This window comes from Phaseolus vulgaris, chromosome 11 (genome assembly GCF_051622355.1).
Source record: "Phaseolus vulgaris cultivar YP4 chromosome 11, ASM5162235v1, whole genome shotgun sequence".
NCBI classification, from domain to species: Eukaryota; Viridiplantae; Streptophyta; class Magnoliopsida; order Fabales; family Fabaceae; genus Phaseolus; species Phaseolus vulgaris.
The window spans coordinates 8,677,903-8,694,114 of NC_143508.1; the positions used below are offsets into that span (position 1 = coordinate 8,677,903).

At 28.4% G+C, this 16,212-nt stretch overlaps 2 protein-coding genes across 4 annotated transcripts; one reads left to right on the forward strand and one right to left on the reverse strand.

The window, feature by feature from the left end:
• LOC137831856 (GABA transporter 1) lies at positions 1-4,891 on the reverse strand. Of its 3 annotated transcripts, XM_068639714.2 has the most exons (7): positions 4,538-4,891; positions 2,897-3,127; positions 1,861-1,958; positions 1,517-1,703; positions 1,031-1,161; positions 719-952; positions 1-436 (listed from the first exon to the last, which is right to left on the reverse strand). In XM_068639714.2, exons 1-7 carry the CDS (start codon positions 4,644-4,646, stop codon positions 56-58), a joined length of 1,371 nt encoding a protein of 456 aa, XP_068495815.2. In that variant the 5' UTR covers positions 4,647-4,891; the 3' UTR covers positions 1-55. The 3 variants fall into 3 exon arrangements, with proteins under 3 accessions (XP_068495815.2, XP_068495823.2, XP_090152998.1); XM_068639722.2 differs by lacking the exons at positions 1,517-1,703; positions 1,861-1,958 and having other exon boundaries at positions 4,538-4,779; XM_090296872.1 differs by lacking the exons at positions 1,861-1,958; positions 4,538-4,891 and having other exon boundaries at positions 2,897-3,036.
• Positions 4,892-9,435: 4,544 nt separating this feature from the next.
• Positions 9,436-10,080, forward strand: LOC137833531 (uncharacterized). The gene is made up of 2 exons (XM_068641878.2): positions 9,436-9,519; positions 9,565-10,080. Exons 1-2 carry the CDS (start codon positions 9,436-9,438, stop codon positions 10,078-10,080), a joined length of 600 nt encoding a protein of 199 aa, XP_068497979.2.
• Positions 10,081-16,212: the final 6,132 nt, after the last annotated feature.

The window sequence follows — 16,212 nt, forward strand, 5'->3', positions numbered from 1 at the left end:
TATATGAATTGTACCACCAGTTTTCATTAGATACTCCGATGTATGAACAACCAGATCATACATTAGCAAATAATTGATAACTTTTGGCATCAAGAACTATTTGTCTAACTGCTGCAACTGCTGCTATTGCTCCCAATGCAAAGAAAGCCACAGCAATAGTTACATTCAACCAATAAATAAAGCTTCGCTTAGATGGCTTAAATGTGAAATTGTAGAAAATCACTGGCAAGATGAAATCAAGAGGGATAAAGCCAAAAGCTCCAATAAGAGAGTTTATGTCTCCAAAAAATGGAAGCATGGCTGCTATAATGGTTGAAATAGTAATAGCCAGTGATCGAGAAATTACTCTGGAGATTACATTGCGTTTGGAGAACTCGGGGCTTTTTGGATCTCCAAATGTTTGCTCCAAAACTTCATTTCTTGTTTGCAAATAAACCTGGATTCAAATGCAATGGTTATTTTGCTTAAGATGAACCCTTTAAAGTTATTTTTTTTAAAAACAAATGATAGTGTTAAAAGTATTGTTATTTGTTTCATACATATAGAATCATAATGAAGATTGAATGTGTAGGAATATTTAATATTATAGTTTGAACATGAATTAAAGTTTAACTATGCATGCTTTAATAAATTAAATTTTCAAAAGTGACATAAGTTATCTCTTAGAAACTCTTCCAGAAGTTAACCAAAAATGAATAATAATTAATATATGACATACCACACCAACTGCTGATAATTGTGTTATAGTGAAAATGTTGGTCATGTAAATGAACCACATGGGCACCAGAGGGTTCCCATTGTCCACAAAATTGCTTAATATGAGGCCTTCAGATTTGTTGCCAAATGCCCAATAACCAGATACAGATACGCTAAAGAAAGTGACTATAAGTACAAAATAGCAAATACATAGTCCCTTGAACATCTTTCCTTTTACTGGTGGTGCTAGTGTTGCCTACAACCACAAAATAAAGACAATTAAGCATAATGAGGTTGCTTTTTTTAATTATGATGATTAGTTATTATGATGAACCTGAATTTCTGGAATGATTCCATTTCCATAAGCCGTGGCAATGATGGCAATTGCATTGAAGATTCCAAATAAGCGATTCTCAGTGTCACCTTTCAAAGAGTAGTCCTTTTTTGGTCCTTTGGATGACTCTCCTATAAAAACATTGTAAATTTCAAACCAAAAGGTTCAATTCAATTGCCAAAGCATAAAGTGCAAATTGCTAAATTACCAAAAGAAGTCTTAAGAAATGAATTTTAATCCTAACTAAATTGGTGAGTTTTGCACTTACTTATATCTTATGAATTGATATTATCTTTAGTCGGTCTAGGATTATGATAGACTTTAAATGGTTTTTATACCATCTTAAATTGTAAACTTTAAGTCTAATTGAACTTTACAAAATTGACTTGTAAAGTGAGGTTTGCACCCACTTATATATTATGAGTTGACTTTATCTCTAATTGATGTGAGATCTCCTATAAGAAAAAAATTAGTTTAAAAAATTACCAATGTAAGTGGAACCAACCGTAGCACAAGCACTATAGGCTAAAGAGAGAATCAACGAGACTAGATTAATGTGTCTGAGTGAGTGGAAAGATGGGATTTGAGCCAAAATTAGCATGAAGCATCCAAATATGATTACAAACTCGTAAAGCTTCATGGTCCCATTTGGATTTGACAGTAGGTAAATTGCCTGCATTTCATCAATTTGATTTTTGTAAAGTCATAATATTGAATATAGAGTCATCTTTGATTAAAGAACCAATGATATGAAAATTATGCACATAGTTTATAATATAAAATATAGTTTCTTTACTGATAAATAAGTGAGATGAAGAGTTGATGATAACCTTCATGCATTGTCCTCCTAAAAGAGTGCAAGCCACTACACAACCAAAACAAACTACAAACTGAATTGGGCCAACAAAATAACGACCCCATCTTGGACCTGTCAAGGTTAGGTTTACATTAGCAAAAGAACGAAGGGGTTTCTTCCTATACCCTATCAAAATTCTTCCTACATCCCATCAATTTTCAAAAATTCTATTTTATCCTTTTTTTAATGACTTTCGAATTATCCTTTATGAAAGTTTTTACCAAAACATACTTTTTGAAATTCATGGAATGTATTTTGAAAAATATTTTTATGGAAACTTTTGCCAAACCATACCTTATATATATTTCAATCTCTTAATTTTATTTTTTTAATATTTTAAAATAAATTATAATAAAAAATAAAATTGTATCATAATATTTTTTTTTACAAAATTGGATTATTTTAACACTAAAGTTGTAACATTCATATACAACTTCAATTATTTTCATTTAACACTAAACACGTGTCATCCATATCATGTATATCTTTAGTGTAATTTTTTAACTAAAGTTATAATATTATGATACGACTTTGATTTCAAATTTCACCAACCCTAAAGTCGTTTTCATTGATCACGACTTCTTCACCAAATTCACGCTTTCAAGACACGATTTATCAATGTTGTAATTTTTTTTTTACCCATTCTTAAAATTACAAAGTAAAATTGCCCCACTTTGATGGAAAAGCTATGTCTACAAAATTTAGTGACAAAATCTTTCATTGACTAAATAGTGATACATTTTTAAATATACTAGTGTAATTATACATCAAACTTTAAAAAACCAAATCAAGTACTATCACTGTGAAATTAAGAACACTTATCTATAACCTCATGAAGTTCTATTTTTTCAAGTTCTATTTTTTCTTTAATGAACTAAACCTTAACCAAAACCCACATATCACACTTAATCTCACATCCTTAGGTTTACAAATTATAGTGACAAAAAAAATAAAAATTAAAGAGGCGATTGAGTAGGAAATAAAAGCAGCATAGTATGAGAGTGAGGTACCTAAAATATCACGAGCCATGTCTCTAAAACGTAGCTGACGTTTACCATCTTGGGCGTAGTGTTCAAGAACCCTAGATATTAAGTTATATGAATAGAAAGTCACCAATGCTCCAATCACCAAGCTTAAGATCCCAGCCGTCCATCCAAGGAAGCTGAATGCATAAGGAAGACTCAGAAGAGTTGGTGCCACAATCGATGTTGTCAAATGGTATCCACAGTGCATCCAAGAACCTGCAAAATCACACACAATAAATAATATCATAAATAATAATTATTATTATAATATCCATTTTTGAATTGTAATTATTTTCTTGTCTTAATTGCTTGGTGTACGTCCACATGCTCTCCAATTATTCAAAACCAAACAGTCAACAATTTGGTGATAAAAAATTAAAAACCACACAGGCAACCAATTGGTTCATCAAAGTCGGCTAGGAAAAGCTAATAACAACAACGAACTGATTTCTACGATGAAATCATGATTCATTGAAAGGTAGGTTTTATCATTAACCTAATAATTATAATATAACCAATATGTATCAATCTGATTAGAAGAGAACTGACTATATTAAAAAAGTAAATAAAGAATACAATGATCAGGGTAATATACTCCTATAAATTCCAACAATACTTCGACAAATTTAGATAAATAAACTAATATTATTTTAATAAAGATATTAGATTTATGAATAAAATAATGTATTATTAAACACTATAAATAATTCTTGTTATCCAAAGTTATATACATTTTTATCAAATATATCACACACTCTTAATATAAAGTAGTTACTTAATCGTTAAAGAAATCATTTACAGGTTAACTCCCAATTTAACACCAAAGAACAAGCACAAAAAGAGCTGAGAAGCACAAGAACACGAAGAAACAAATATGAGATGAAAAAAAAAATAACAAAGAAATAAAAAATAATTATTATAACTAGCTCCGGATCTATCAGTTTGTACAAATACAGTATCTATTTGAATGTTTATATACTTTTCAGTTAATTTTTACGGATCATAATGCTTATAAGTTTGAGACGATGTGCAGAATGTTTATCTATCATATATGGTATATACTTTTCATACTCAATTTGAACAAACATAATTATCTATTAATTAGGGTAACAATTCTCTGTATGGTGTTGGTTTATAAGATGAAACGTGAGAGTTTGTATTTGTTATTTTACTTTTAATTTTTTTTTTAAATGAAATCTAAACTTAACTCAATTAGTTTATACTACAATATTTATATCTATTTATATATTACAAGTTAATTTATTATTAATTGATAGGAGATATTTAATACACATTTATTTATCATGAGATAAGTTAACTTATATATAAGACTAGATATTTATAAATATTCTAAAATAATATATGATATAATAAATAGTAACAATTTTTTACTAAAATAAACTTTAAATAACTATCCTAAACAAAATTTAAACTTAATTTAATCTTGTAAAATTAATTTAAAATGTAATTAATTAATGTGAAATCTTCCCCATTACCAACAGTCTTAAAACAGTGCAAAATATTAGGAAAGCAAGAGGGATAAGAATCCTATGGTTCTAAAGAGTTTTTCCGCAAAAGACGAAGCACAGAAGAAGAAGAAGGAGATACATAATATAAGATAAAAACCTTCAGATTTGAGGACAAAGAGAGCTCCTGCATCAACATCATTTTGGTGGTGAAGCTGTTGAACACCATTTGGGTTCTCAGATTTTTCATCTGGAAACAGAGTTCCCATCCTCTCTTATGAGTGAAGAAGATCTTAACCAAAGAATAGAGTGATTGAGAGCATAATATATAACACCATATATATGCATATATAAGAGAACCTCAGTATTTTTACAGAAAAGAAGGGTGAATTTTGACCAGGATCTATCTCAGTGATGCTACTTTTATAGACTTGTGCACTATGCAATCAGTCCAACTTGGAAATACCAAGATATATGACCTAAGCCTCATTCAGATGATGACCTAAATGGCCTCACTCTACATCTATGCTTCATGATATTTCCACACTTTAGGGGAATTTTCCTGTTACTTTTCCCTTTCTATTTTTAATTCATCTTTCTTTTCCCTCTAATCAATATGCTAATTGATGGACAAATTAGAAATAAGAAGACAAAACGAATACTCACTTCATTTGGTTCACTACAAAATTCAATGACACTGAAATAAAAACAAAAAATATTTTGAACATTCAACAAGACAAAAATTGTTAGAAGAAACTCAGTTAAAAATATACATAAATTTTTAAAATAGTTAAATCTTGATTAAATTAAAAGATTTTTTTTATTAAATATCTTGATGTTTTCCATTTTCTTTTTTACATTATAGGTTGATACGATATTTATCAACCTTATCAATAATTAAAATTTATCAAGGACCAATTATTAAAAATTCGATTGACTATTCTTCGAAAAAGTTTATCAACTTTATTGATGATTAAAATTTATCAAAAAAATTGACCGATCAAATTTTGTAAAAAATTATCAACTTAAAAAATATTTAATTGTAGAGCTAAAAAAATTGACAAGAAAAACAACTCAGAAAAGAATTTCAAGGTTAAATAAAATATTAATATGTAAGATCAATCCACAAAATTAGATTAAAGACTTAATTTAACAACTTTATTGTTACATATAATTTGATTGAAAAATGTTTATATAAATTATGGATGCTCTGAATTATCTTTCTTTTTAATTACATGTTACTAAAACAGGAAACCATGTTCAAGAGAACCAAATTTTGAAAAAAAAAAGCTTATTCGATATATCTTATATTTTTCTAATAAGTTTTGCAAGAATTTTGTCAATAAAAAGTGTGTTGAACAAAAAAAATTTAAGATTATATTTTCCTCGGGCCAGAGTAAGTGTTGTTGTCACAAACAACCTTGTGGAATTCAAATTGGAACAAAGATTCTAATTTGAAGAAGTCACTGAATGAAAGTTGGATGAATGAGTTTCATTACAAGTAAGGTTCTTTTCTTCACATACTTGTCCGTGAACAAATTGGGAGTTGTTACGCCATAGTCAACATAAGTTAGGTAGTTATGAATAAAAATACTAATGATGAGAAACATGATGAACTGATAGTCAGAGGTTAACATAACATGACTAAGGCAGAATAAATGACGGTGTTGATTAGATTGTAGATGGAGCTTGTTGAGCTAAAAAGAGTCGTGTATTGGCCTAATACCCTGTCCCACACCTTTGGAATGGTAGGAGTTGTTGAACCAAGTGGTGTTCAATGTTTTGAAGAATTTAAATCCTTTGAAGGATGTTGAAGCCTCTGCTATGCTTGATGTTGCTGTACTGGTTTAAGCTTTGTTCTGGGGTAGTTTATATGCTGTAATCCACCCTGTGATTAAATCTAAAGCATTAGCATTCTCAATCTTTGTGAAAACAAAATGATTTCAAACTAAGTAAAAACAACCGATTGTTTTGTCGAAACAACCAATTGTTTATACTTAGGTGTTTTGAGAAAAAGATTGAAAACTGTTTTGAATGGTTGAACTGTTAAGTACCAAAACAACCGATTAATTTGAGGAAACAACCGATTGTTTGTTTTGGGACCATAACAAAAAAACTGTTTTCTTTGACTGAGCTTTAAATGATTTAACTGCTTACGCTCCAGTCATTAAATGCTTTGACCAATCTTTTAATGCAATTTAAGAGTTTGTTAAGATTTGATAACAAACTATATCTTTGAATATATTCAGAAAAATAGATTTAAGAATTAAGAATTTTTGACAAAGTTTTTCTAAGAGAGTTTTTCAAAGTGCTGAGATTGCTAAGTGTTTGTGATTGATCAAAGTGCTGGAATAGGATTCTGCTTGTATTGATTTCAGATTATCTTCTGTAACAAGTGTAATCCTTGTACTCTGTTGAACAATTTCGTTTCTGTGTTTGCTGAGATTGGCTGTGTGTTCTTGAGGTGTTCAAGATCAGCAATCTTAGTGTTGGCCAAGGAGAGTGTGTTTCTTGAGGTGTTCAAGGTCATTCTCTTGGTTGTTGTGTAAGTGATCAAGTGGTGATTGCTTACTGGACATCCTCAGGGTTTCTGAGAAGAATGGATGTAGCTCTGGATTTGGAGTGAACCAGTATAAACAACTGTGTACAATCTCTCTATCTCTAACTCTTTAAATTCAGTTTATTTGTTGGTTGCAGGTATAAACAACCGATTGTTTCTACGAAACAACCGATTGTTTTTCTGGTACTATAGCTTTTGCTTGCTGTTTTGGCTAACTGAATTACTGAATCAATTGGTTCCTGAGATAAATTCATTCTAGTTTTGAAAAGTTTGCGAAAACCCTCATTAAACAATTCACCCCCCCTCTAGTTTAAAACCATCTTTTCTAACAGGAGCAACCCTCTGAAACCCCTTTTATGAAGGCATCTTGGTAGCAAAATTTTCCTCAAGTTGGAAAGGACAGTTGGTGATAAGTCAACCTCATCATCTAACCTCCGTAGCACTAGTAAATATCTTGCAAGAAAAAGGGGAACCACTATACCTATTTATGGAAAGGTTCAAAAAGTAGCGTTGAACATCCAAAACCTTAGATCTAAGGTAGCTTTCCACCACATGGTCACGACTTGAGATTGAGGCCACTCGCGAATAACTTGTGTAAAAAGCTAGCGGCCAACTTGGATGAGCTATGGTTAAGGGCGCAAAATTTATGTAATTGGAGGAACTGTGACAATTTATAAGCAAGGACAAGTTCGAGATAGCCCTCAAAGAGAAAGCATGCTGAGAAGTTTAGCCGACAACAAAATACTATCAAAGTTAGAGAACACAAAATGAAAAAATTCACCAAACATACCCCTCTAACTGCAAATCAAAGTCGAATCCTAGAGGAAGCCCTCAATGTTGAAATCATCCCTATGTAGAAAGGTAACAACCCCATCGAACCCTGACACAAGAAATTAATATTGGTACCAAAACAAATTCGGCCACATAATTGAAGAATGCCAGACTCCGAAAGACAAGATTGAGGAGCTAATACAAGTATAACACCTCAAACAATACATCAAGGAAGCCATATACCCAACAAGACCTTGGTCCTTAGAAAGAAATAGTTGGAATAGATATGACTATCGTGGAGGTCATTGTTGAGAAGAGAACGAGCAGTAAAGACCATCCCAATGACCTAGATCAAGGGAAACCCGAGACACCCCCCTAAAGGGGTGATGAACACAATCGCTAACTAATTTTTTGGATGTGGGCCTTCCGCCTCTGCTTGAAAGAATTACCTTTAAGTAGTTCATCAGTAATGCAATGACGTCCTCACTATTGAACAAGGTGCTTTGATGTTTCCAAATCTTCTTTGAAGACTTGAAGAATTTGCTACTGTGTGTATTGTTTAGTAGATTTTGAGTTGTTAATTTACACCTAGTTATGATCCAAGTTCATTTGATTCTAAATATCTTTTAAAAGTTTTGGTTTTCAAATCTGTGTTAATTTTAGTTAGTTCTTGTGTGGTTTAAATAAGTTGAAAAAATTTATGTTCAAAGTTTGGTGACTACAACAATTTTTCAACCGGTTGATTTATGTGACAATTGATTGAATTACACTTAATGTTTCTAAAAGGATTTAAAAATTATTTGTTTCTCTTTTCTCTTTTTTGTAAAGAAAAAAAATCGGTTATTTTGATAATTGAATTGGTTGTTTTATGTGCAATCTTTAAGAAAAAAAAAATCAATTTGTTTTGGAAATCAATCAAGTGTTTTTAACATAATTTTGTTATGTTTTTCAAACTATTTTTAAATGCTTTTAACTGATTTATTTCAATTAATGATAAAATGATTTTAACCTCTTTTTTAAAGTTTATATAAAGACTTTTATGATCATTTCAAGTAGAAGAAGAGAGTTTTATAAAAAAAAACTTTTCCAAGAGAAGATCAAAGAGTTTTTACTCATTCTTGGAGTCTTGGATCATTGCTTGTGTGTGAAGTAGGAATCTAGGTTTTCTATTCAATTGTTCTACGAATTTGTACGAATTTGTAAAGCCCAAATGTATTATATTTCTTTATTTTAATATTGTATTATGGTGTAAAACAGTTTTAGAAAGTGGTTTTGAAAAGTGTGATGTTGGCTAAGAGTGTTGTGTGTTATTGAGGGGTTTAAGATCAACTTTTTTTGTGTGGTTTTGTAATTTGATTTTGATTGCATAGTGAATTCATAGTGGTTAGCTGAGGATTAGATGTAACTCTTGGTTAAAAGTGAACCTGTGTGAATCTCTTTTTCCTTCTCTGATAAACTGCAATATAATATTTTCTATTATGCTGCATTAAACAATCAGTTGTTTCAATTAAACAACTGTTAATATTTCTTAAAGAACTGCTAATCTATTAAATATTCCAGTTGAATAGATAAATCAATTGATTGATTTTACAAATCTTTTCACCCTACTTCCAATATTTGCGAAAACAATTCACCCCCTCTTGTTTAGGCCATACGTTCTAACAATTGGCATCAGGAGCTGAGTTTTTGAAAGTTACTCAAGTTTCAATCCTAAATCTTTTTGAAAGATGGCTAAAAAACTACCCTTTAGAGAGGTGGCTTCTATAAACAGACTACCTATGTTTTGTGGGCTGGACTATAAATTTTGGAAGGTAAGAATGAAAATTTTAGTTGAGTCAATTGATAGAATAATCTAGGATGCTATCATCAATGGTCCTTTTATTCCTAATCTTGAAAAAGATGATGCTTTTATTGAAAAAGCTTGGTCCCAATGGACTGGGAGTGATGGGAAAAAGACTCAATATAATTATATTTCCAAGAACATCATAACCTTTGCTTTGAATTCAGATGATTTTTTCAGGGTTTCTCAGTGTGGATTAGCAAAGAAAATTTTGGACATTCTTGAGGTGACCCATGAAGGTACAACAAACATAAAGAGGACAAGGAAGCATGGATTAGTTCAAGAGTACGAATTGTTTAGGATGCTAAAAGGGGAAACCATCTCTGATGTACAAAAGAGATTTACTCACATAGTAAATAATCTTATTGGTCTTGGCAAAGTGTTTGAAAGAGAGGAGTTGAACATCAAGATCCTAAAATGTTTGGACAGATCTTGGCAGCCAAAGGTCATTGCCATTTCTAAATCAAAGGATCTGACTGCATTGACAACTGCATCTTGTTTGGAAAGCTCAGAGAGCATCAACTTGAGATGAATCGATTGAATGACCAAGAAAATGAAGAAAAGCATGTGAAAAACATTGTTTTAAAAACTGCAGCACAAAAGATTGATCAAGACTCAAGTGACTACAGTGGCAGTGAGACTCTCAATCTGCTCACAAGGAAATTTGGGAAGTTCTTGAAAAAGAACAACAGGGACAAAGCTCAATCATCAAACATGTATAATAACAAGAAAACAACTTTGTTTAATTATGCAAATTATACTTGTTATAGATGTGGAAAACAAGGTCACATAAAGGTTGAATGTCCAACCACTATGAGCAAAGAGAAAGGTGTTCACAGGAAGTATGAGAAGAAAGGCAAAGCAAGAATAGCATACATAGCCTGGCAGATCAATGATGATTTTTCTTCAAGTTCTTCATCAAAGGATAATGAGGAAGTCAACCTATGTTTGACGACAAATGAGGAAGCTAACACATTATCCCTGTTAAACAATCGATTGAAAGGGTTAAACAAATGGTTGAAAAATCGAGTTAAGGCCTTAAAAGAACAGTTAAGTCATTCAAAAACTGATTTTGAAAACCTGTAAATTATTTACAAAAACTCTTCTTGTAAGTGTGCTAATTCAAGCTTTTGTAAAAACTTTGATTTCCTTCAAAAGAAGGTTCACTATCTTTTAAAAACAGTAGAAAAGTTTTCCAAAGGGCAGTCCAATTTTGAAATTGTTCTTGCTTTTCAAAGTTGTGCTTTTGGCAAGGCTGATCTAGACTTTAACACAAACAACAAGAACAAACCTTTTTCCAATTTCTTTGAAAAAAAACAATTATTAAATCATTTCAACTGGCTAAAACTTGCTTTTACTGCATGAAAAATGACCATACTGTTAAATTCTACAAAGCAAGAAGGTTTGTTGTTCCTAAAGATCTTTTGAAATGAACTCGCAAAGTTCAAATTAATACCATTGGACCTATATTCATAAGGGACCAAATCTTGCTCCTTAATCTATTTCTTGCAGTGTTCTTTGATAGCCAAGAAACAACTTTGGTACTTGGACAACAGTTGTTCAAAGTACATGACAGGGGATAAAAGCAAATTTGTCAATCTGCTCCTTAAGCAAGAAAGTCATGTTATATACAGGGACAATAACAAAAATAAAATTTCTTGTAAGAGGAATTGTTGGAAACAAGAACACATTCTTGATCAATGATGTGTTGTTTGTTGAAGGTCTAAATCACATCCTCCTCAGCATACGCCAATTGTGTGATAAAGGTTATCAAATAACCTTCAAGCCCAACACTTGTGAAATATGCTTGCCCACATCACATGAAATATTGTTAATTGGTAAAAGAATCAACAATATTTATTTGCTTGATATTTCAAACTCTGCATCTGAAATAGGTTGTCTCCTAACCAAACATGAGAAATCATGGTTATGGCATAGGAGAATAACACCCATTCACATGCGTCATTTAAACAAGTTGATTTTGAAAGATCTAGTTGTTGGTTTACCCAAACTCAAGTTTGAGAAAGACCATATATATGAAGCATGTCGAAATGGAAAGCAAATTAAAAATTCTTTTAAACTGAAAAATATAGTTTCAACTTCCAGGCCTCTTGAGTTGCTTCACATGGATTTGTTTGGTCCTTCAAGAACCATGAGTATTGGTGGAAACAACTATGCACTTGTTATAGTTGATGATTTCTCTAGATTTACATGGACACTATTTTTGGAATTCAAGAGTAATACATTTTCTACATTTAAAAATCTTGCCAAGAGATTGCAAAATAAATGTTGCAGTAATACTTGTGTCATTTGCAATGACCATGGGGGAGAATTTCAAAACGAAAAATTTAGTTTTTTTTTTTTTTTTGAAAACTGTGTCTTCATAATTGTCTATTCCTAAAACTCCTCAACAAAATGAGATTGTTAAAAGGAAAAACATATCTATTGAGGAACTTGTTCGAATCATTTTAAGTAAATCTTCACTACCAAAATATTTATGGACTGATGTTGTAAGCACAACTTGCTATGTAATTAAAAGAGTCCTCATTAGACCAATTTTGAAGAAAACTCCTTATGAACTATTTAATGGAAGAAAACCCAACATTGGTCATTTGAGAGTGTATGGTTACAAATGTTATATTTAAAATAATGGGAAGGAAAACCTTGGCAAGTTTGATGAAAAAGCGGATAACGACATCTTCCTTGTTTATTCCTTAAGTAGTCATGCATATAGAGTTTATAACAAAAGATTAATGACCGTGGAAGAATCTTTTCATGTTGTTTTTTTATGAAACTAACCATACAGAACATGATTATCTTAAGAAATCCACAAAAGAGGATGATTAGGATACAATTCTGCAGAAGATGCATCTCTACCTTAAAAAATAACTGGATGAAACTGCGAATCAACCAGTTGAAATCCTGCATCAGACTGATCTTTCCAAAGAATGGAGAATCCCAAGAGACCTTTCTCTGAACAACATCATAGGACAAATTGATAAGGGAGTCTCTACTCAAAACTCTATTACTAATTTATGCAAACACATGGGAATTGTTTCTTAAATTGAACACAAACCTATTTCTTGTACCTAAATCTGATTGCATGAATGTCATTAGAACAAAGTGGATATTTAAAAATAAATTGGATGAATCTGGTATGATAACTAGGAACAAAGCTAGATTGGTTGCTAAGGGGTATAATCAAAAAGAAGAAATCTATTATGATGAAACCTTTACAGTTGTTGCTAGATTAGAAACTGTGAGATTACTGCTTGCATTTGCTTGTATGAGTGGCTTCAAACTTTTTCAGATGGATGTGAAAAGTACATTTCTCAATGAATTTATCAATGAAGAAGTTTATGTTTCTAAACCTCCCAACTTTGAAGATCATATACATCCAAATCATGTATACAAGCTTAAAAAGGCTTTTTATGGACTAAAGCATGCCCCAAGACAGTGGTATGAGAGGTTTAGTAATTTTCTCTTATCTCATGGCTATGAGAGAGGAAAAATTGATAAGATTTTTTTTTATTAAAAGGTCTAAATCAACTATGAATCTAGTTCAAATATATGTTGATGGTATCATTTTTGGAGCTACTAATGAAAACCATGATTGTAACAGCTATGCATGGAGAATTTGAAATGTCCTTGATGGGGGAGTTATCCTTCTTCTTAGGACTACATGTTAAGAAATTAAAGCAAGGAATTTTCCTAAGTCAAACAAAGTACTGCAGGAAGATCCTAAAGAAGTTTGATATAGAAAACTACAAAAAGGCTTCCACTCCAATGTTAACAAGCTCTGACATGAATGCATACTTGGCTGGAAAAGTTGTTAATCAAACGAAATTCAGAGGGTTGATTGGATCTTTGATGTATCTCACTACTAGTAGGCTTGACATTATTCAACATCACCTACGAACTATTAGCCAAAGATCTCTATTACCTATCAACTATTACCCATTGATCTTTATTACCTACCAACTACTACCATTGATCTCTATTTACATACCAACTACTACCCACTGATCTCTATTACATACCAATTATTATCTATAGATCTCCATTACCTACTAACTTTTAACCCACGAATATTTATTACCTACTAATTATTATATCTCTATTACCTACCAAATATTCTAATAATAATAATAATTATATACATAATATTAAAAATATTATTATAATATGAATATTTATAAAATGATAATTAATATTCATAAATAATAATAATCAAAACTAATAAATATACATATTATTAATATTATAAAATAAATAATACTAATATAATAATATAAATAATATTATTAGTATTATATTAACAATCTGAAAAATATGAATATTATTAATAATAATATTAATATTATTAGAAATATTAATAGTATTAATAATATTGATAATATGAATGAAATTAATAATATTAGTAATAACAATATTAATAATATAAATACTATTTATATATTAGTAATAACAATATAAATAATATAAATACTATTTATATATTAGTAATAAAAATATTAATAATATAAATAGTATTTATATATAAATACTATTAAATATTATTTATAAAATTAATAATATTAACACTATTTATAATATTAATAATACTAATAATATTTAATAATATTAATAATGCTAATCATATTTAATAACATTGATAATATTTAATAACATTGATAATATTTAATAATGTTAATAATATTTAATAATGTTAATAATATTTAATAATGTTAATAATAATATAATATTCAATAATATTTAATAATATTTAATAATATTAATAATATTTAGTAATATTAGTAATATTTAATAATATTAATAATATTAATAATATTTAATAATATTAATAATATGTAATAATATTAATAATATTAATAATATTAATAATATTTAATAATATTAATAATATTAATAATATTTAATAATATTAATAATATTTAATAATATTTAATAATATTAATAATATTTAATAATATTAATAATATTTAATAATATTAATAATATTTAATATTATTAATCATATTTAATAATATTAATCATATTTAATAATATTTAGTAATATTAATAATATTGAATAATTTTAATAATATTTGATAATATTTAATAATATTAATAATGTTTAATAATATTTATAATATTTAATAATATTAATAATATTAATAATATTTAATAATATTTAAAAATATTAATAATATTTAATAATATTTAAAAATATTAATAATATTTAATATTATATTAATAATATTTAATGATATTAATTTTTTATGATATTAATAATTTTTAATAATCTATACTTATACATACCTCTTTAACTGCTTTCAATTTTTTATTTATTTTATCTTTACTAGCGGGAACACAGGCACTAACGTGCCTGTCTATCCGCATTTTTTATTTTTTTAGTATTTTTTTATTTTTCAAAAACAATTTTTCTTAATAACATTAAAATGAGAAGTTAAAGAGTAGTGGAGAAAGAAAGTGGGAAAGTTGAAAGTAGGATATGTGGGTTATGTGTAGTGGAGAATCATAAAATCTCTTTCTTAAATCAATTTTAATAAAAAAAATATCAGTTTAAATCAGAAAAAGTAACGTACCAAATTTTCACTCTCCGGCTAAAGTGGTCCACAAAATATTACATTATTTAATAGAGAAGAAGATCTTTAATAGAGAAAGTAACTAATCAATCTCTCCACTCTCTCCATTCTCTCCACTCTCCAGTTAAATAATAACAAATAAAATAAATTAAAAAATTATTTTATTAATTTTTGAAATTATAAAATGTCCAAATAACCAAAATAAATTAATACAATCAATTATTAAGTAAGGATAAAATGAAAAAAAAATTAAGAACAGTTAAGAGGGGAATAAGAAATGACACAATGATCATAATACAATAATAAAATTAAATATTAATATAAGGATAAAATAGGAAAAAAAAAAATTAAGAGCAGTTAAGAGGGGAATCCCCTTTATATATATATCCCCTTTATATATATATAATATATATATATAGGTATAGATATTAATATTTAATTTTATTACTATTATGATCAGTGCGTCATTTTCTATTTTTTTTAAAACATATTAAAATAGTTATTCGAAGTAGTTTTGAATATAGAATAGTTTTTTTTAATATAATTTTCTGTAATATATCTCAATTTCTTCCATTTTTGTTGTTTTACAATTTTGTATTTTACCACCATTCTACTCTCTTCGCTTTTTGTTACTTTATCTCTCTTTTTTCACAAGTGTTTGGAAATTCAATAGCATGCTCTCAAGCTCTCTATATCTCTCATACATACAAATACACATAAATTTATATTTTATTTAAATAAATATAAATAAACATAATAATAATAAAAATATAGTAAAAATGCTTGTGTTCCTACTAGTATTAATAATATTAATACTATTAATAATATTTAATAATATTAGTAATATTAAAAATATTTAATTATATTAGTAATATTAAAAATATTTAATTATATTAGTAATATTAAAAATATTTAATAATATTGATAATATTAATATTAATATTATAATAATTAATAATATAAATTATATTAAATATATGAATAATATTAATAATATTTATATTATTATTAAAAATCATACAATATAATAAATAATCATGAATTGATTCACTTTATATTTATATACCACCTGTTTG